This window comes from Solanum verrucosum, unplaced genomic scaffold, assembly GCF_900185275.1.
Source record: "Solanum verrucosum unplaced genomic scaffold, falcon-dt-bn FXZP01000064.1, whole genome shotgun sequence".
In the NCBI taxonomy this organism is placed as follows: domain Eukaryota; kingdom Viridiplantae; phylum Streptophyta; class Magnoliopsida; order Solanales; family Solanaceae; genus Solanum; species Solanum verrucosum.
The window spans coordinates 2,629,874-2,651,141 of NW_026020144.1; the positions used below are offsets into that span (position 1 = coordinate 2,629,874).

Below are 21,268 nucleotides of genomic sequence, written 5' to 3' on the forward strand. Positions count from 1 at the left end.
TGACATCTTTCCTATTTAAGTCTCCATGCAATTGTTGCCATTAATGGAAACAAGGACAAATTAATATTCCTCCATCTCGTATTAGTTATCAGAATCAATAAAAAAATATTTGTTGTACTTCTGACGATGAAAATTATATTTCAAAATTGGAGTTATATTGATTATGAATACAATATATAGTGAAAACGATTTTAAAGTTTAATAATCACACATGTTTAGCGAAGTTCCACTCTTAAAAAGAAAAATCATAGCTAAACCTAAACGCCCTCGGAATAAATATACTGAAGAAATATGAGGATAAAATAACAAAAAATAAACATTTTATTTATGATTTCTTAGAACACGTGCAAAACAAGAAGTAAATAATGTTTCAACAAGAGAGTCACTGAGATTTCCAAATCTGAACAATACTACAGAGCGACTCATAAGACGATCTTCCACTGTTAAGTGCAATTTTTGCACTTTCTTTTAGCTATTTGGCTCTCCTTCTCATAGCTTTCCCTTTTTCTCCTTCCATAACAATCCTCACATTTTTCTCAATTTCATTCCGATCAACAAGCTCTTCCCCGGGATCTTTCGAGAACTTTAAAGCCACGCCGGTCTCCTCCGCTAAGAAGGTGGCGTTCATCCTCTGCTCCGCGTAAAGTGGCCATGCTATTATAGGCACACCATGAATTACACTTTCTAAAGTCGAATTCCATCCACAGTGTGACAGAAATGCTCCGATAGATCGGTGTTTGAGAATTGATGTTTGTGGGGCCCATGATGGGACCACTAAGCCTCTCCCTTCCGTTTTCCTAACGAATCCTTCAGGCAAGTACAGTAATGGGTCATTTTCATCGCTTCCTACGTTGAAAAAAGTTGCTGCACATGCGTCACTTGGTTTGCGCGCCACTAAAATGAACCTATTATTGAAAGTACAATTATTGCGTCATAATACATGCATGTTGGATATCACAGTACTGCCATATAAAACACCACCTAAGATACATGTATCCACTTAATTAAATTTTGGATAGTTAATATAAGTGTTTATTTGTGCATACTGAAAATTGACAATCATAAATATCAATTGAGATCAAGTTAAATAATATATTTATGTATTATGTTCCAACTTAATTGATAAATGATATTTCCTCTATCCTACTTTATTCGCCTCTATTTTTTTAGTCGTTTTAAAAATGAATGATACATGTCTATATTTAGTAACAATGTAACTTTATTTTGAAATGATTTATACGTGTATCACTTAGTTTAGATTACAAATTTAAAAAATCTCCCTTTTAAGAACTTTGTGTTAAATTAAATGAGATTTTTAAAAACTTTGTGTTAAATTAAATTATATCACATGAAACTAATGAAATACAACCTTTGTTGACTCATTTCGAGACCCCAAGCTAACTCAGTAAGTTGTTCACTCGTCAAGGTGCCGCCACTACCAAAGACCACAAAAAGAACAGAATCAGGGGGCTGATCATCCAGCCAAGCTAAAATCTCTGCATCCTTTTCTGTAACAACTTCATCTTGTTTGATCAAAGGCCCGATGGTATAAACAGGAGGAATAGGTATATTTTGGAAAAACAAATTTTCTCTAAGAGCTTTAAGGGATACAGGTTCAAAATCATCCCAACTGTTCACAAATATCCCCGCTGCTAATGGCAACCTGCTCACGTTAAGCAAATACCATTTGTACTCGTCGTTCTTCCTGTCTTTCACCTGTACAATACGATTCAAAATTTAAACTTGATGAATTCAATGTAATACTGTTTTAGTTAAATTTATCGCACTTTTAAGAGAAGTACAAGTTCAAAACTATTTTCCATGTATAATCATGCTTCCTATGAAAAAAAATGTTGGAGTCAGTTGAACCAGAAGTGCTTCATGCAAACTTGATATACTCAGGAACGTAACACGTAAACTTCAAATCCAACTTTACCGGATCGGGGATATCGTGAGGGCAAATTAGGGTACATCCGGGAGTTTGAATAGGTTCAGGAAGATCAACAAATTCGCCTTCAACTTCCCTATCAAGCGTTGGTAAGTACAAAGAGAACGCCATTAAAATAGTAGAAGCAGTGAAAAAAGAGTAAACAGGAATCGAAAGCTTTACGCAAATCTCAAAAGCATCAGTACAGAACAAATCGATTATTAAAGCTTTTGGGCGTTTTTCCATTAAGAGTGAAGGGAGATGTTTCAGTGATTCGCGGACCATGATACACAATTGCGTGAGTATTTTCATATCGTCGGTGAAAAACGAGGAGATATTTTCCACCGGCGGGATTTCAACGGCGGTGAAATCGGCAGGGAGATTCTCCGGTCGGAAAAGTTCGTTCTGAGCAGCGGAAGCTCCGGTGGTGATGACGAAGAAGCTGACGTGGAAGCCGTGGTGAATGACTAGGCGTTTGGCGAATTCGAAGAGCGGAGTAATGTGTCCCATGCCGGGGCTGGGGAGGAAGGCGACGTGAGGCTTCTCCATTTTTTCAGGTATGGTCATGGTGATGAACAAATGGAATTAATCCCAAAAAAGAAAAATAGTTTTTGCAATTTTTTTTAATGCAGAAATAAGATAGATGTGTTTGGTGGTATGGTAAGTTGTAACAGATATATGATTTATATAGGGAAATTTTTTTATTTAGGACCCGTTTGGCCATGCGATATAGAATTATGATATGAAATCATGATATGGTATCATGATATGCAATCATGAGATGAAATTGAAGTTTTGTTAGACATGCGATATGAAATTTTTATATTGTATATTTTTTCATAAACATAAAAATCTCATAAGTTGTAAAACTATTAAAATAATCTCAATTGTTTATTCAATCTTATCAAATAAACAAAAAAATATAAAATCGCATAATAAATTATTATAAAGTTATTTGTTCTCCACTTAAGTAATTGTTTCATCTACTTTAATTTAATAAAAAAAATTGAACATGAATTGTAGTGTACTAGTCTTTAATATAATCCTCCCACATAGTACGGACAATTTCCTGTTGAACTTGCATTTCTCGATCATGTGACCAAGAAGACGAACCAACATTGTTACTTTGAGTCATTTGTTGGTCAATATCATCCGCAACTACATTTTCATGCTCGTAGACCATAAATATTTCATCAGTATTTTGGTATTCTCAAAAATAATTATGTAACACTGCACAAGCAATGACAATTTTCACAAGTGCATCAATATCATAATGGTTTATGCCTTGTTTCAGTATTCTAAATGTATTTTTCCAAGCTCCAAAAGTCCGTTCAATCACACTACGCAGAGATGAATGCTTATAATTAAATAGTTCTTTGGCATTTTGAGGCTCTCTTTCACTTCCTCGGTAATCTTGCAAATGATAGCGTAATCCTTTGTATGGCGCTAAAAATCCTTTTTGTGTTTCGAAAACCAGCATCAACAATATAATATTTATCTATCAACAATCATTTTATAAAGAATTACTAAAAGCATATGTGACGTAATGAGACAACTTTGTGTAAATAAATAATATTTATTCTAAGGATGTAATTTAAAGTTACCATGTGACGGAAATGAAAATTGATGTTGGTTCAACAAGTGCATTATCAAGTACTTTACTATCATGTGGGTGCGAATAATAAATAGTAAATAAATAAATTTTATTCTCACGTAACATAGTAAATACATAAATTTTAATAAGTAATGATGTGATTATAAATTTTATTTACATATGAAATAAATGGTTTGTAGATATAAATGTAGGGTTGTTTTAACAAAATATAAAGTCGTGGATCAATTTTTGTATTAAATTATCTCAAATCATGATATGGAATTCCCATATAATTTCATATCATGGTTTTTGGAGAATATGGAATCACATCTCATGATATGAAATCATGAGATGTAATCAATGTAAAATCGCATGTCCAAACGTTGATTCCATCTCACGATATCATATCGTGATATGATATCGCATGGCCAAACGCCTACCTAGTTCCATTTCAATTTATGTGATATCGTTAAACACGACACATAGTTATGAACAATTGTAGTCCAAAATATTTTTGACAATTTGTATAGTTATGAATTATTTCAGTACAATTAAGAATAAAAAATAAATTTTAAAATTGAGTTGTGTTTTATTTCGATGATTGTGGTGTTCGGATCAATTTTTACGCACTTTAATTAATTCCACGAGATATATGTCCTCTCTCATCAACAACAAATACTAGAAAACTAAAATTAAATAAGTTGATTCGTGATATTTTTTTTAGAAGAACTAAAATAAAAAAGCGTGTCGGATAAACTAAGAGTCTAAGACACAAATAATACCATTTTAGTTCAATTTTACTTGATCAATTTGATTAAAAATAACATTTAATTTTATTTATCGCTCAATCTATCACATCATCATTAAATTAAATAGAGAGAAGGGAAGAAAACATAATTTCGTCTTCAAACTAAATACGTACTTGAGCTAAGAGTGGACAGTCACTTTCTAATATATTTTTTTTGATGAGATAAATACCCAAAACAGACCAATCATCACATATCCCTATTTCCTATCAAAACTTTTCATAAGAATAGAATAATAGCACATTATCAACATGGATTATTCTGCTGCGGTAAAATTACTCCACTCTTAATTAGAAGTTTCAGAATTGAGCCTAAAATATAAGAAAAATTCCAAGGGAAAAGAACAATATATTATGTTGGACATGGTAAATATTGCAGCAGTTCACAAAGTCCAATTTTTACCAGCTCAATGCCACGTGCTCATGTTCCACTTCACGGATAATTGCGGTACTCTTTGCTATTTAAAGTTTATAAATTTAAAATTATTAATTTATATATAATTAATAAAATTTTAAAAGAAAAATTAAATTTAATTAGAATTATTTAATTTGATCGAACCAAAGGCATATTCCTTCTCCTCCTTTTTATTTGTTATAATATTTAATCTTGATACATTTATTAAAAGAAACAAAATTGATGAGATTATTTTATCACTCAATATCTGTTAATTACTTCCTCCGTTCCTAATTATTTATCTATTTTTAAATTAATACACCTATTAAAAAAATAATGATTGACATAATGAGTTTACCAATTTACTCTTATTAATTATGAAGTTAAAGAATTAAAAATTTAAGATTTTCAAGAAGTTTTACCTTTTGCAAAATAATTAAATGAGAGTATAATAAGTTTTCTTGATTTGTCAAAGTGGACAAGTAATTAGGGACAACTAAAAAATGAAAAGTGGACAAATAATTAGCGATAGAGGGAGTAATGTTTATTATTATGTTTTGAAAAATAATTGGTGAATGGTAATTAATGCTAAAGGTAAAATATGAGTATTATTTTTTTGTGTTTCCTTGATATATTAAAAATGACAAGTAAAAATGAAAATTTATTCCTGAAATAATGGACAAATGAAAATGAACAAAGAGATTAGAGTAATAACTATTTCTTTTGTATCATAATTTGACACGAAAATAAAAAAAAAAGTAAAAAAAATTGAATCTTATGAATTTAAATTTAAAACTTGTCAAATGTACTAAATATCTTTTAATATTATGATCTTCAACATGTTATTTGAATAACTGAATTTAAAAAGTTATTGAAAAGGAAAAAATATTAATTTTTCAACCAATCAAAAATAAATATATACTAAACAAATTGTAACGACTGGAGTACTAGTTTTTCCTCACCTACTTAATAGGAGTAGTTGATTACAGAACGCAAAACCAAATCGTTGATTTTAATCTTTCCAATGTCATAAATCAATGCAAATCCCTTTGTTGATTTAGTTTTTGTCTTCTACGTAATTGATTACGAAACATAAACCTAAATTAATTCTATAATCATCACTAAGCCGTACTAAGAATACATCATTAGTATAACATCTAATTGGAATATTTTCACTTTGAGAATATTTTCCTTTACTATATAATGTCATTTCATAGATTTATCAGAATATTTCCCTTTTATAGTGCGATTCGAGAGAGCATAGAATATTATTATTCTATTTTTCATTACGAAAATAATATTGAGATAGTTTAAATATATAAAAAGGTGATGTATGAATGTTCTAGTGAGGTTGTGTGATAGGCTGGCTATAAACAGTTTCATCAGAAGTAAAAAGTAGACGAAGAAGTATTGAAAAAATGTTATTGAATAAGATATGACACAATTTTAACTTAACGAGGACATAACCTCAAATAAGAGGATGTGAAAGATACAAATTAAGATAAAATATTTGTAGGTAGCACTGTGTTATCTTGTTGTTCATTCATATTAATAGTTATCATATTGTTCATATAGATTTTTGTACCTTGATTGGTGTATTACTTTGTTTTAGTTTATGTTCTATTACTCTTTGTTATATTTTTGTTATTATATGTTGTTTCTTATATTTTTATTTTTTTTTCGAAACTATTTTGAACTGCTTTTCCTTGAGCTTGGATCTATAAAAACTACTTTTCTACGTCTAATTTAAGGATAAAATTTGCATTACGAAACTAGACTAGGTAAGTTGTTGTACTTTATTTTTCATATTACAATACTCCCTCTATCCCTAATTACTTGTTTACTTTTGAATTGACACACCTATTAAGAAATCAATTAATGACATAGTGAGTTTACCATTTATCCCTATTAATTATGAAGTGGATGAAAAGTTCTGCATTTTTCAAAGTAATTAGTCATTTAATTGAGGGTATAATAGATAAAAAATAATTGTTCTTTCCTGATTTGTCAAAATGAGCAAATAATTAGGAATAACTATAAATGAAAAAAATGACAAATAATTAGGGACAGAGGGAGAGAGTATTAAATTATGTATTGGAATTTGGAAGTTGCCTTCTTAATTTATCATCACATTGGAAGACGCAAAAACACAAATCCTATCATGTCATCACATTGGCAAGCACACACACAAAAGAATGCAAATCTTATTTTACTTTACCATTGACATGTAGATGCTATGCTCTAATTAAAATAATACAAAATTCACTGAAATATTCTCTCTACAATTGAACTCAAAGAAAAATTAGAAAGAAGAATCAAGAGTATAATTGAGTACGTGAACATTATTATATCTGAATTATTTATTAACCAGAATTCGGTGAGGAGGGGCCAATCAGGCTCCTCAAAGAGGTTTACTCATGAAATATGAGAAACAACTAATGTTGGATTGAAAGATTCTAACTATTCTTGATATGATAGTGATATGCTTGCAATCGAAAGAAAACATATATTCTTTGATAAGATAGTTATATGCTTTCAAAGTCTCACAAAGGAAACGTAAGAAACAAGAAGCATCTCAAATTTGTTAGTGGATGCAATTGGAAATAAATTATTTTTCTTCAATTAGTAAAATACAAGGGAGATGCTAAAGATGCTTTTAGGATATGGGTAATAAGCCTTTCCTTAAAAATAAACAAGTACTTCCCATCAATCAGAACTACTAGTTGGGGATATATAAATCCTCTAGCACCAAAAGAGAGCTTTATACATCAAGAAAGCAAGGAGAACAACTCAAGTAGTAGCAAATGATCTCAGAAATTGGCCATTTCACAAATTTTTCCCAATTTTTTTTTTATTTGATTCATTATTAGTCAACAGGAATTAGGACCTACAAGTCATAATTATTAATTTCGTCATGTACCCTCATATATGCATGGGATTATTTTCAATTTCTGACATCTTTCCTATTTATGTCTCCATGCAATTGTAGCCATTGAAACAAGGACAAATTAATATTCCTCCATCTCATATTAGGAGTAATTTCCCTGGATAGTCACCCATGTTTGGGAAATTACCTAGAAATATCACTTATGTTTGTTTTAGGACCACAATATTACCCAATTTTATCTCTTTTCCTCAAAATATACTTGACATAAAAAAAACATTATCTTTCTCCTAATAGGATGCCATGTCAGATTATTCCTTTTTTATTATTAACATTTTTTAAAAAAAAAATTTAGACAATCCATATTACCTAGTAAAAAAAAATTACATAACCCAAAAAATTTTACCCTAGTTCTAGGGGATTAGGCGGCAAATCCAAATATGAGCTCCTCCGATTCTTCAAGAAAATATATGACTTCCTCCGGTTTTTCAAGCGAGATAATGTTTTTATATGGGCACTAATGGGCAATGACACCTTTTTGTTGAGTCCAGAGCCAAAAGGATAATTGTTTTCTTTACAAAACAAAAACGACACAAAAAAAAAAAACCAAAAGGACAAAATAGCTCCTGACGGAGCGATTTTGTTCTGACAAAAATTGATGGCATTCCGCTAAAAGAAATAAAAATCGCTGCCTTCGCAAAGATTTTCTCAAAAAAATATTTTTTCTTTAAAATCGCTGCTATAGCAGCGTTTTTATATAAAAAAAATTAAAAGTAAAATCGTTGCTATATAGCAGCGATTTTTTTTTAAAAAGTTCGATTTTGTTTAAGAAATTAATTTTTTTTTAAAAAAAAATCCTACCCTTGCAGAGAATTTAATAAAAAAATTTAAAAAATAAAAACTGAAGCCAGCGATTTTCATAAAAAGCTTTGTTTAAAAAAATCTTTACCCTTTCAGCAATTTAAATGAAAATTAAAAAAAAAAAACTGAGATTTTTTCTTTAAAAAACTTAATTTTTTTAAATGGCTGTCATCGGAAATTTATGTAATTTAAAACTTGTTCTTTATGTTTTATTTTATATATATAAAAACGCTGCTATAACAACAATTTTAAAGAAATAATGTTTTTTTTTTTGAGAAAATCGTTGCTAAGGCAGCTATTTTTATTTCTTTTAACGGAACGACGTCAATTTTTGTCAAAAGAAAATTGCTCCGTCAGGAGCGATTTTGCCCTTTTGGTTAATTTTTTTTTTGATGTGCCGTTTTTGTTTTTTGAAGGAAAAAAATGACCCTTTTGGCTTCGGACTCCCTTTTTGTGGATATTTTAATTCATTAGAGTAATAAGGTAACCATATTGTCAAACTACAAAGGATACAATGTTTTTAAAGAATTAAAAAAAATGTTAAAAATAAAAAAGGAATTAAAAAATGTTAATAATAAAAAAGGAATTAAAAAATGTTAATAATAAAAAAGGAATAATGTGACATGGCATCCTATTAGGAGAGAGATAATGTTTTTTTTTTGTATCAAGTATATTTTGAGAAAAAGAGGTAAAATTGGGTGATATTGTGATCCTAAAACAAACATAAGTGATATTTCTAGGTAATTTCTCAAACATGAGTGACTGTTTATTATTATTATTATTAAAAAATGTTAATAATAAAAAAGGAATAATGTGACATGGCATCCTATTAGGAGAGAGATAATGTTTTTTTTGTATCAAGTATATTTTGAGAAAAAGAGGTAAAATTGGGTGATATTGTGGTCCTAAAACAAACATAAGTGATATTCCTGGGTAATTTCTCAAACATGGGTGACTGTCCAGGGAAATTATTCCTCATATTAGTTATCAGAATCAATAAAAAATTATTTGTTATAGTTCTGACCATGAAAATTATATTTCAAAATTGGAGTTATATTGATTATGAATACAATGTACAGTGAAAACGATTTTAAAGTTTAATAATCTCACATGTTTAGTGAAGTTCCACTTTTAAAAAGAAAATCATAGCTAAATCTAAACGCCCTCGGAATAAATATACTGAAGAAATATAATAACAAAAAAATAAATATTTTATTTATGATTTCTTAAAACACGTGCAAAACAAGTAGTAAATATTATTTCAACAAGAGAGTCACTGAGATTTCCAAATCTGAACAATACTACAAAGCGACTCATAAGACGATCCTCCGCTGTTAAGTGCAATTTTTGCACTTTCTTTTAGCTCTTTGGCTCTCATCCTAATAGCTTTCCCTTTTCCTCCTTCCATAACAATCCTCACATTTTTCTCAATTTCATTCCGATCAACAAGCTCTTCCCCAGGATCTTTCGAGAACTTTAAAGCCACCCCGGCCTCCTCCGCTAAGAGGGTGGCGTTCATCCTCTGCTCCGCGTAAAGTGGCCATGCTATTATAGGCACACCATGAATTATGCTTTCTAAAGTCGAATTCCATCCACAATGTGACAGAAATGCTCCGGTTGATGGGTGGTTGAGAATTGATGTTTGTGGGGCCCATGATGGGACCACTAAACCCCTCCCTTCTGTTTTCTTAACGAATCCTTCAGGCAAGTACAGTAATGGGTCATTCTCATCGCTCCCCACGTTGAAAAAAGCTGCTGATGCACTAGCATCACTTGGTTTGCGCGCCACTAAAATGAACCTATTATTGGAAGTACAATTATAGTTAAAAAAAAATATACTCACAATTTATACACTTAATTACTCTAAACAGGGTGTGGCCAAAGACAACCAATTTTGGTACTATATTTTATCGAAGAATAAGAGCCCGTTTGGATTGACTTAAAAAAAGTAACTTTTCAAAGTGTTGAAACTTATTTTTAAAATAAGTAGTTATGTGTTTGGATAAAAGTGTTGCAGTTGAAAAAAAAATTGTTGATGTGTTTGGCAAATAAGTGTTGGTAAATACTTTTTTTATCAAAATATCTGAAATACCCTTTAAGTTGTTAACATGATGAAAAGTTGATTAATTTAAGGTTTTTATACTTTAAAAAAAATTAAAACAAAATTAATTTATATTTTACATCCATAAGTAATAATATTTTCCTATCATTCACATATTTCTTTACCACCACAAATTATTTATAAGAGGAATAATAATAATAATAATATAATAAAATAATAATAATATAATAATGATAATAATAAAAATAATAATAATAATATAATAAAATAATAATAATAATAATAATGATAATAATGATAATAATAATAATAATAATAATAATAATAAAATAATGATAATAAAATAATAATAATAATAAAAATAATAAAATAATAATAATTCAATATGGGCAATTTGGAAATTGTATAAAAGAATTAAGGGCAAAAAAGTAATATACTTGATCAATATAAAAAGGCTTTTAAGTTCAAAAAAAAAAAAAAAAAAACTCCCCTCCCCTAGCTTTTAGCTTTTGGCTTAAAATAAGTCATTTTTGATTTAAAATAAGTCACTTTGATAATTGACAAACACTCTAATAAGTCAAAAACTGGTTTTAAGCTAGTTTGACCAGCTTAAAAGCCCATCCAAACAGGCTCTAATATATAAACTTATTTTTTAATACTGCATCAACTTGAATATATTTCCTCTCATTTAAATTGTGTATAAATAGATATTTAAATTATTCAAAAGTTAAACAAGTAGATATATATGTCTTATATTACATAATATACGTAAGATATAATGTAGGACGCAAAACTGCCAAATAAGACATGCTTGTTTAATTTTTGAATAGTTTAACTGTTTAATGGTGCATATCTAAAGTTAGAGACCAAAAATATGGACCAAGTTTAATGACATATTTAGGTATGAAAAATGATATATGTGTATATTTAATAACAATTTAACTGTGTCTGGTTAAATTATACTCCCTTAGTCCCATTTTATATATCATTTTTTTACTTTGCACTTGCATTAAGAGATGATGTAACTTTATCTTTTTATCCTTATTTAATGTTTTTTCAAGTCAACTTTATTAATAAATGACAATATTAATTAACTATTTTATCAAGGGTATAATAGGTAAAATATGGTAATTTATGCATAAATTTTATAAAATAACAAGTATTATGATCAAATTATTTATAGAATGAGATGACATATAAAATGAAACGGAGGGAATATTATATGGGACAACTAAAGGAATATTACCTTTGTTGACTCATTTCGAGACCCCAAGCTAACTCAGTAAGTTGTTCACTCGTCAAGGTGCCGCCACTACCAAAGACCACAAAAAGAACAGAATCAGGGGGCTGATCATCCAGCCAAGCTAAAATCTCTGCATCCTTTCCTGTAACAACTTCATCTTGTTTGATTAACGGCCCGATTGTATAAACAGGAGGAAGAGGTATTTTTTTGGAAAAACAAATTTTCTCTAAGAGCTTTAAGGGATACAGGTTCAAGATCATCCCAACTGTTCACAAATATCCCCGCTGCTAATGGCAACCTGCTCACGTTAAGCAAATACCACTTGTACTCGTCGTTCTTCCTGTCTTTCACCTGTACAATACGATTCAAAATTTAAACTTGATGAATTCAACGTAATACTGTTTTAGTTAAATTTATCGCACTTTTTAGAAGTACAAGTTCAAAAGTATTTTCCATGTATAATCATGCTTCCTATGACAAAAATATTGAATTCAGTTGAATCAGAAGCGCTTAATGCAAATTCGATATACTCAGGAACGTAACACATAAACTTCAAATCCGTTTTCGTAAACAACTTTACCTGATCGAGGATATCGTGAGGGAAAATTGGGGTACATCCCGGAGTTTGAATAGGTTCAGGAAGATCAACAAATTCGCCTTCAACTTCCCTATCAAGCGTCGGTAAGTACAAAGAGAACGCCATTAAAATAGTAGAAGCAGTGAAAAAAGAGTAAACAGGAATCGAAAGCTTTTCGCAAATCTCAAAAGCGTCAGTACAGAACAAATCGATGATTAAAGCTTTTGGGCGTTTTTCCATTAAGAGTGAAAGGAGATGTTTCAGTGATTCGCGGACCATGATACACAATTGCGTGACTACTTTCATATCGTCGGTGAAAAACGAGGAGATATTTTCCACCGGGTGGATTTCGACGATGGTGAAATCGGCCGGGAGATTCTCCGGTCGGAAAAGTTCGTTCTGAGCAGCGGAAGCTCCGGTGGTGATGACGAAGAAGCTGACGTGGAAGCCGTGGTGGATGACTAGGCGTTTGGCGAATTCGAAAAGCGGAGTAATGTGTCCCATGCCGGGGCTGGGGAGGAAGGCGACGTGAGGCTTCTCCATTTTTTCAGGTATGGTCATGGTGATGAACAAATGGAATTAATCCCAAAAAAGAAAAATAGTTTTTGCAATTTTTTTTAATGCAGAAATAAGATAGATGTGTTTGGTGGTATGGTAAGTTGTAACAGATATATGCTTTATATAGGGAAATTTTTTTATTTAGGACCCGTTTGACCATGCAATATAGAATTATGATATGGTATCATGATATGCAATCATGAGATGAAATTGAAGTTTTATTTAGACATGCGATATTAAATTTTTGTATTGTATATTTTCTCATAAACATAAAAATCTCATAAGTTGTAAAACTATTAAAATAACCTCAATTATTTATTCAATCTTATCAAATAAACAAAAAAAATATAAAATCGCATAATATATTATTATAAAGTTATTTGTTCTCCACTTAAGTAATTGTTTCATCTAACTTTAATTTAATAAAAAAATTGAACATGAATTGTAGTGTACTAGTCTTTAATATAATCCTCTCAAATAGTATGGACAATTTCCTGTTGAACTTGCATTTCTCAATCATGTGACCAAGAAGACGAACCAACATTGTTACTTTGAGCCATTTGTTGGTCAATATCATCCGCAATTACATTTTCATGCTCGTAGACCATAAATATTTCATCAGTACTTTGGTATTCTTGAAAATAATTATGTAACACTGCACAAGCAATGACAATTTTCACAAGTGCATCAATATCATAATGGTTTATGCCTTGTTTCAGTATTCTAAATCTATTTTTCCAAGCTCCAAAAGTCCGTTCAATCACACTACGCAGCGATGAATGCCTATAATTAAATAGTTCTTTGGTATTTTGAGGCTCTCTTTCACTTCCTCGGTAATCTTGCAAATGATAGCGTAGTCCTTTGTATGGAGCTAAAAATTATTCTTGTGTTTCGGAAACTAGCATCAACAACATAATATTTATTTACCAACAATTATTTTATAAAGAATTACTAAAAGCATATGTGACGTAATGAGACAACTTTGTGTAAATAAATAATATTTATTCTAAGGATGTAATTTAAAGTTACCATGTGACGGAAATGGAAATTGTGACGTTGGTTTAACAAGTGCATTATCAAGTACCTTACTATCACGTGGATGCGAATAATAAATAGTAAATAAATAAGTTTTATTCTCACGTAGCATAGTAAATACATAAATTTTAATAAGTAATGATGTAATTATAAATTTTATTTACATATGAAATAAATGGTTTGTAGATATAAATATGGGGTTGTTTTAACAAAATATAAAGTCGTAGATCAATTTTTGTATTAAAATATCTCAAATCATGATATGGAATTCCCATATAATTTCATATCATATGGGAATTCCATATCATGATTTTTGGAGAATATGGAATCACATCTCATGATATGGAATCATGAGATGTAATCAGCATAAAATCGCATGTCCAAACGCTGATTCCATCTCACGATACCATATCGTGATATGATATCGCATGACCAAACGCCTACCTAGTTCCATTTCAATTTATGTGATATCGTTAAACACGACACATAGTTATGAACAATTGTAGTCCAAAATATTTTTGACAATTTGTATAGTTATGAATTATTTCAGTACGATTAAGAATAAAAAATAAATTTTAAAATTGAGTTGTGTTTTATTTCGATGATTATGATGTTCAAATCAGTTTTTAAGCACTTTAATTAATTCCACGAGATATATGTCCTCTCTCACCAACAACAGATACTTGGAAACTAAAATTAGGTAAATTGATTCGTGATATTTTTTTCAAGAAGAATTAAAATAAAAAAACGTATCGGATAAACTAAGACTCTAAGACACAAATAATACCATTTTAGTTCAATTTTACTTGATCAATGTTTTTAAAATAACATTTAATTTTATTTATCGCTCAATCTATCACATCATCATTAAATAGAGAGAGGGGAATAAAATACAATTTCGTCTTCAAACTAAATACGTACTTGAGCTAAGAGTGGACAATCACTTTCTAATTATTACTTTTGATGAGATAAATACCCAAAACAGACCAATCATCACATATCCCTATTTCCTATCAAAACTTTTCATAAGAATAGAATAATAGCACATAATCAATATGGATTATTCTGCTGTGGTAAAATTACTCCGTTCTTAAATAAAAATTTCAGAATTGAGCCTAAAATATAAGAAAAATTCTATTGAAAATTTCACTTACTAATAAATCTCGCAATGCAAATTTAATCAAACTCCCATACATACTTCAAATTCCAAGGAAAAAGAACAATATATTTTGTTGGATATTGTAAATATTGCAGCAGGTCACAAAGTCCAATTTTTACCAGCTCAATGCCACGTGCTCATGTTCCACTTCACGGATAATTGCGGTACTCTTTGCTATTTAAAGTTTATAAATTTAAAATTATTAATTTATATAATTAATAATTTTTTAAAAGAAATATTAAATTTAATTAGAATTATTTAATTTGATCGAACCAAAGTCATATTCCTTCTCCTCCTTTTTATTTGTTATAATATTTAATCTTGATACCTTTATTAAAAGAAATAAAATTGATGTGATTATTTTATCACTCAATATCTGTTAATTACACCCTCCGCTCCTAATTATTACACCTGTTAAAAAAATAATGATTGACATAATGAGTTTACCAATTTACTCTTATTAATTATGAAGTTGATGAATTAAAAATTTAAGATTTTCAAAAAGTTTTACCTTTTGCAAATTAATTAAATGAGGGTATAATAAGTTTTCTTGATTTGTCAAAGTGGACAAGTAATTAGGGACAACTAAAAAATGAAAAGTGGACAAATAATTAGCGATAGAGGGAGTAATGTTTATTATTATGTTTTGAAAAATAATTGGTGAATGGTAATTAATGCTAAAGGTAAAATATGAGTATTATTTTTTTGTGTTTCCTTGATATATTAAAAATGACAAGTAAAAATGAAAATTTATTTCTGAAATAATGGACAAATAAAAATGAACAAAGAGATCAGAGTAATAACTATTTCTTTTGTTTCATAATTTGACACGAAGATAAAAAAAAAAGTAAAAAAAATTGAATCTTATGAATTTAAATTTAAAACTTGTCAAATGTACTAAATATCTTTTAATATTATGATCTTCAACATGTTATATGAATAACTTAATTTAAAAAGTTATTGAAAAGGAAAAAATATTAATTTTTCAACCAATCAAAAATAAATATATACTAAACAAATTATAACGAATGGAGTACTAGTTTTTCCTCACCTACTTAATAGGAGTAGTTGATTACGGAACGTAAAACCAAATCGTTGATTTTAATCTTTCCAATGTCATAAATCAATGCAAATCCCTTTGTTGATTTAGTTTTTGTCTTCTACGTAATTGATTACGAAACATAAACCCAAATTAATTCTATAATCATCACTATGCCGTACTAATAATACATCATTAGTATAACATCTAATTGGAATATTTTCACATGCCTTTCACTTTGAGAATATTTTCCTTTACTATATAACGTCATTTAATAGATTTATCAAAATATTTCCCTTTTATAGTGCGATTCGACAGAGCATAGAATATTATTATTTTATTTTTCATGATACAAAAATAATATTGAGATAGTTTAAATATATAAAAAGGTGATGTATGAATGTTCTAGTGAGGTTGTATGATAGGCTGGCTATAAACAGTTTCATCAGAAGTAAAAGTAGACGAAGAAGTATTGAAAAAATGTTATTGAATAAGATATGACACAATTTTAACTTAACAAGGACATAACCTCAAATAAGAGGATGTGAAAAACACAAATTAAGATAAAATATTTGTAGGTAGCACTGTGTTATCTTGTTGTTCATTCATATTAATAGTTATAGTATTGTTCATATAGATTTTTGTACCTTGATTGGTGTATTACTTTGTTTTAGTTTATGTTCTATTACTCTTTGTTATATTTTTGTTATTATATGTTGTTTTTTATATTTTTATTTTTTTTAAAACTATTTTGAACTGCTTTTCCTTGAGCTTGGATCTATAAAAACTACTTTTCTACGTCTAATTTAAGGATAAAATCTGCATTACGAAACTAGACTAGGTAAGTTGTTGTACTTTATTTTTCATATTACAATACTCCCTAATTACTTGTCTACTTTTGAATTGACACACCTATTAAGAAATCAATTAATGACATAGTGAATTTATCATTTTACCCCTATTAATTATGAAGTAGATGAAAAATTCTACATTTTTCAAAGTAATTAATCATTTAATTGAAGGTATAATAGGTAAAAAATAATTGTTCTTTCTTGATTTGTCAAAATGAGCAAATAATTAGGAATAATTATAAATGAAAAAAATGGACAAGTAATTAGAGACAGAGGAGAGGAAGAGAGTATTAAATTATGTATTGAAATTTGGAAGTTGCCTTCTTAATTTATCATCACATTGGAAGGCGCAAAAACACAAATCCTATCATGTCATCACATTGGCAAACACACACACAAAAGAATGCAAATCTTATTCTACTTTACAAATTGACATGTAGATGATATGCTCTAATTAAAAGAATACAAAATTAACTGAAATATTCTCTCTACAACTGAACTCAAAGAGAAATTAGAAAGAAGAATCAAGAGTATAATTGAGTACGTGAACATTATTATATCTGAATTATTTATTAACCAGAATTCGGTGGGAGGGGCCAATCAGGCTCCCCAAAGAGGTTTACTCATCAAATATGAGAAACCACTAATGTTGGATTGAAAGATTCTAACTATTCTTGATATGATAGTGATATGCTTGCAACCGAAAGAAAACATAGATTATTTGATAAGATAGTTATATGCCTTCAAAGTCTCACAAAGGAAACGTAAGAAACAAGAAGCATCTCAAATTTGTTAGTGGATACAATTGGAAATAATTTTTTTTTTTCAATTAGTAAAATACAAGGGAGATGCTAAAGATGCTTTTAGGATATGGGTTTATGCCTTTCCTTAAAAATAAACAACTACTTCCCATCAATCAGAACTACTAGTTGGGGGTATATAAATCATCTAGCACCAAAAGAGAGCTTTATACATCAAGAAAGCAAGGAGAACAACTCAAGTAGCAGCAAATGCTCTCATTTTAACTGCATTGACCACTCGATTCCCACAGCTCAAAACTCCAAAGAACTGAGATTACAACAACATACCCAATATATTCCCACAAGTATGGTCTGGGGAGGGTAGAGTATATGCAGACCTTACCCTTACCTCATGGAGATAGAAAATTGGCATTACTCAGCTGAAAAATCCAGATTGTGCTTATAGTAAACAACAGTTATAAGCAAACTTGCAAAACCAGGTGTAAGTAGCTACTAGCTGAAATGGAAAAACTTAAAGAACTATCAAGAGCCAGAAGCTTTCATTATCCAATAATTAGAATTGTCATGAGCAGTGGCAGATCGAGTGTTCAAACACTGGGTTCAACTGAATTATTTATGCGAAGCATAATTTTATGAGTAAAAGTCAATTAAAATTGCAACAAATAGTATGTCTGAACATTATAATTTATATTTTGGATCCGCCTTTGGTCACGAGTAACTAAAGTAACTATCTTTGAGATAGAACTATTTTAACTACATGGACAACTTCGATTCCTAAAGCTCAAAACTCCCCAAGAACCCAGATTAGAAAAGAAAAATTGACATTACTCAGCTGAAAAACACAGATTGAGCTATAGTAAACAACAGCTATAAACAAACATGCCAAGCCATGTGTAGGAAGTAGCTACTAGCTGAAATGGAAAATCTTTACGAACTATCGAAAGCCAGAATCTTTCATGATGCAACAAGTAAAATTGTCATGAGGAACTAAAGTAACTATCTTTGAGATAGAAATCTTCTATCTGCAATAAGATAACTTGACACCTCTTGTATACCTTCTCCCAATTCCCTTCTTATTTTGGGGAGAACACATTACATTACTTTTAAAAAATGAATCTTTATCACTAACTAATCCTACGACAACGTAAACTTCCATTTGATTAAGCACAAACCATACCTCCAAATCCAGCTATGGATCAGCAAGAGATCCAATTCTTATGTGTGCTAATAAGAGCTGACAACAACCCTGCTGATGACAACAACAATGGTGCAGAAAGCATCCCTTTACCATCACTAATATCAGCTAAAGCCATTAACCCATCAGCAAAATCTTGAATCACTGATAACCTCTTCATCAACTTCTTCAATCTCAATTTCCTCAATTTCTCCTCTTCATCAGCATACCCAATCCCCCTGATCATCGATACCTCACGAGTCGAAAGCAAACACTGCTCATCTTCACTAATTTGGCTTAATTCCTTAACCTTCAAACTCACACTTCCAATATAACCAATAAACTCACACCACGCACTAATCTTCTGTAAACTATTCAAATTCTTCTTATCAATCAACCCTGCTTTTCCTAACCAAACAAATTGCTCAACAAAATAGTACAATCCCTCACCTCCATAAGCTAAAATCGAGAGAAGTAAATCTTCTTTCGAACTAATATTAGCCGAACGGAGTGCGTTCACGTCTTGTACGAATTTCCCGAGACGAAATGCTTTCCGGCTAACACCAACGCTGGACTCGAAGGATTTCAGACGGAGAGATAACGGCAGGGATTCAGGGATAACGGAGGATGCGAGGATGATCTTAGATGCGTAACGGGAGATTTTGAGCAACTTGTCAACGCCATCACGTTTGGCGAGGTAAGCTTCGAGATGGATTAGGAAATCTCTGTTTTTAGGGTTAGGGTTAGGGTTTGAAGGTTTGGATGATGAAGATGAGACGATTGAAGTTTTGGGTTCCATGGAGATCGGAATTTGACGACGACGATGTCTTGGGATCGACGAATTGGGTAAAAGTTTGCCGGAAAAGTGTTAAACGGGTCTTGAAAAGTTGCCAATAGACATATCCATTGCCAATTATTACATCAGTGCTGACTTTTATTTATCTTAATTTGCGTGCCAAATTATCACTACATGTGAGATGATAATAATAGTGTTATTTTAGACGTAATACATACGTGAGTAAATTTTTGAAATAGCAAACAGATATAATAAGAATTTATAATTATAATTTCCATAATTATATTTTATAAGTAAGTTTCATTTGATATGAATGTCTTGATTTGTATATTTTGCACGATTGTTTGTATATTTTGCTTGCGAATATACAAATATGGTAAGTATATATATATATATATAAATTCTGTATTTATATATTTAGGAATTTTGTAAATTTTTGTTTGTATATTTCACTTGTCAATATACAAACATGATAATTTATTGTTAATTTTTCATAATTTCGTATACAAATAGCTAGGGTACGCATATACTCCCTCCGTCTCATTTTATGTGATATAGTTTGACTCGGCACGGAGTTTAAGAAAAAAAGAAAGACTTTTAAAACTTGTGGTCTAAAATGAATGATAGAAATTTGTATGCCTATAAATCATTTTCACTAAGGGTAAAATGAAACATTTTAAAGTTAAATTGTTACTTAATATAGAAATATGTAAATTTTTTTGGGATTGACTAAAAAGGAAAGTAAATCATATAAATTGGAACAGATTGAGTACAAATTAGGAATTTATACAATTATGAACTGAATTATACAAGATTCTGATTTATTCAATCAGGCGAATTATACAAATAACAAAATTTAAGGAGACTATTGATGTGAATCACAATTTTCTAAAACATTAGCTATAATATTTAATATCATTTAAATGCTTCTTATTCTGCACAATTTTCCCATAGATAGATGTCGAAAAAACTAGCCTATTACCCGTGTGTATAGGTTGCTCCAATTGGGTTTAACCGTTCTAACGGGCCTAAAGATGATCCGAGTCATTGAATTGGATAATTGATTGAATTAAGGCCCATTAGGCCCATTATACTTTGGAGCCCAATATTGACTGAGTAAAAGCAGAAGTACATAGCCGTTGCACCCAAAAATTGGTCCCCTATTTATAATGGTGGGCTTTGGATTCTTTCCGTAACGGTAAGGAAATACTTCTTTTAACCAACTCTCCACTTTTCAACACCAACTGAATATGACTCTTTGCCTGAATAAGACAACAGAGACCTCAACTGCTTCCTCCTTTAGGAAAATTTACAATTCCAATTTACCCTCCTTACACTTTTTTTTTAAAAAAATATATTGATTCATCGGTGTTTGATGAGGTAGTGATAAGATCTGAGTTCATGTTGTTATTGTATTCTTTCTCCTTTTCTCTTTAATACTAGTATTTCTATTTACTATTCATGTAGTATCTTCTACTTTACTGATATTGTTTTTTTGGTTGTGTTCAACTTTCTATATTATTGTCGTTGTTTTTTCTTTCTATGCTA

At 30.0% G+C, this 21,268-nt stretch overlaps 2 protein-coding genes and 2 pseudogenes across 7 annotated transcripts in view; all 4 read right to left on the reverse strand.

The window, feature by feature from the left end:
• Positions 1-21,268, reverse strand: part of LOC125827593 (COP9 signalosome complex subunit 4) — a 242,593-nt gene that overhangs the window by 164,989 nt on the left and 56,336 nt on the right. The gene's annotated exons all lie outside the window — the stretch shown is intronic.
• Positions 383-2,527, reverse strand: LOC125827909 (hydroquinone glucosyltransferase-like; annotated as a pseudogene). The gene is made up of 3 exons (XR_007443016.1): positions 1,937-2,527; positions 1,370-1,716; positions 383-905 (listed from the first exon to the last, which is right to left on the reverse strand). The product of XR_007443016.1 is annotated as a hydroquinone glucosyltransferase-like (transcript).
• On the reverse strand, positions 9,659-12,996 carry LOC125827591 (hydroquinone glucosyltransferase-like; annotated as a pseudogene). Its single transcript, XR_007443007.1, has 3 exons — positions 12,351-12,996; positions 11,774-12,121; positions 9,659-10,264 (listed from the first exon to the last, which is right to left on the reverse strand). The product of XR_007443007.1 is annotated as a hydroquinone glucosyltransferase-like (transcript).
• Positions 18,710-19,760, reverse strand: LOC125827605 (peroxisomal membrane protein 11A). The gene has a single exon (XM_049506907.1). The coding sequence runs from the start codon at positions 19,721-19,723 to the stop codon at positions 18,947-18,949; it is 777 nt and encodes a 258-aa protein (XP_049362864.1). The 5' UTR covers positions 19,724-19,760; the 3' UTR covers positions 18,710-18,946.

Coding starts and splice junctions, on each gene's coding strand:
- LOC125827605 (XM_049506907.1), bottom strand. CDS start 19,723: ATGGAACCCAAAACTTCAATCGTCTCATCTTCATCATCCAAACCTTCA.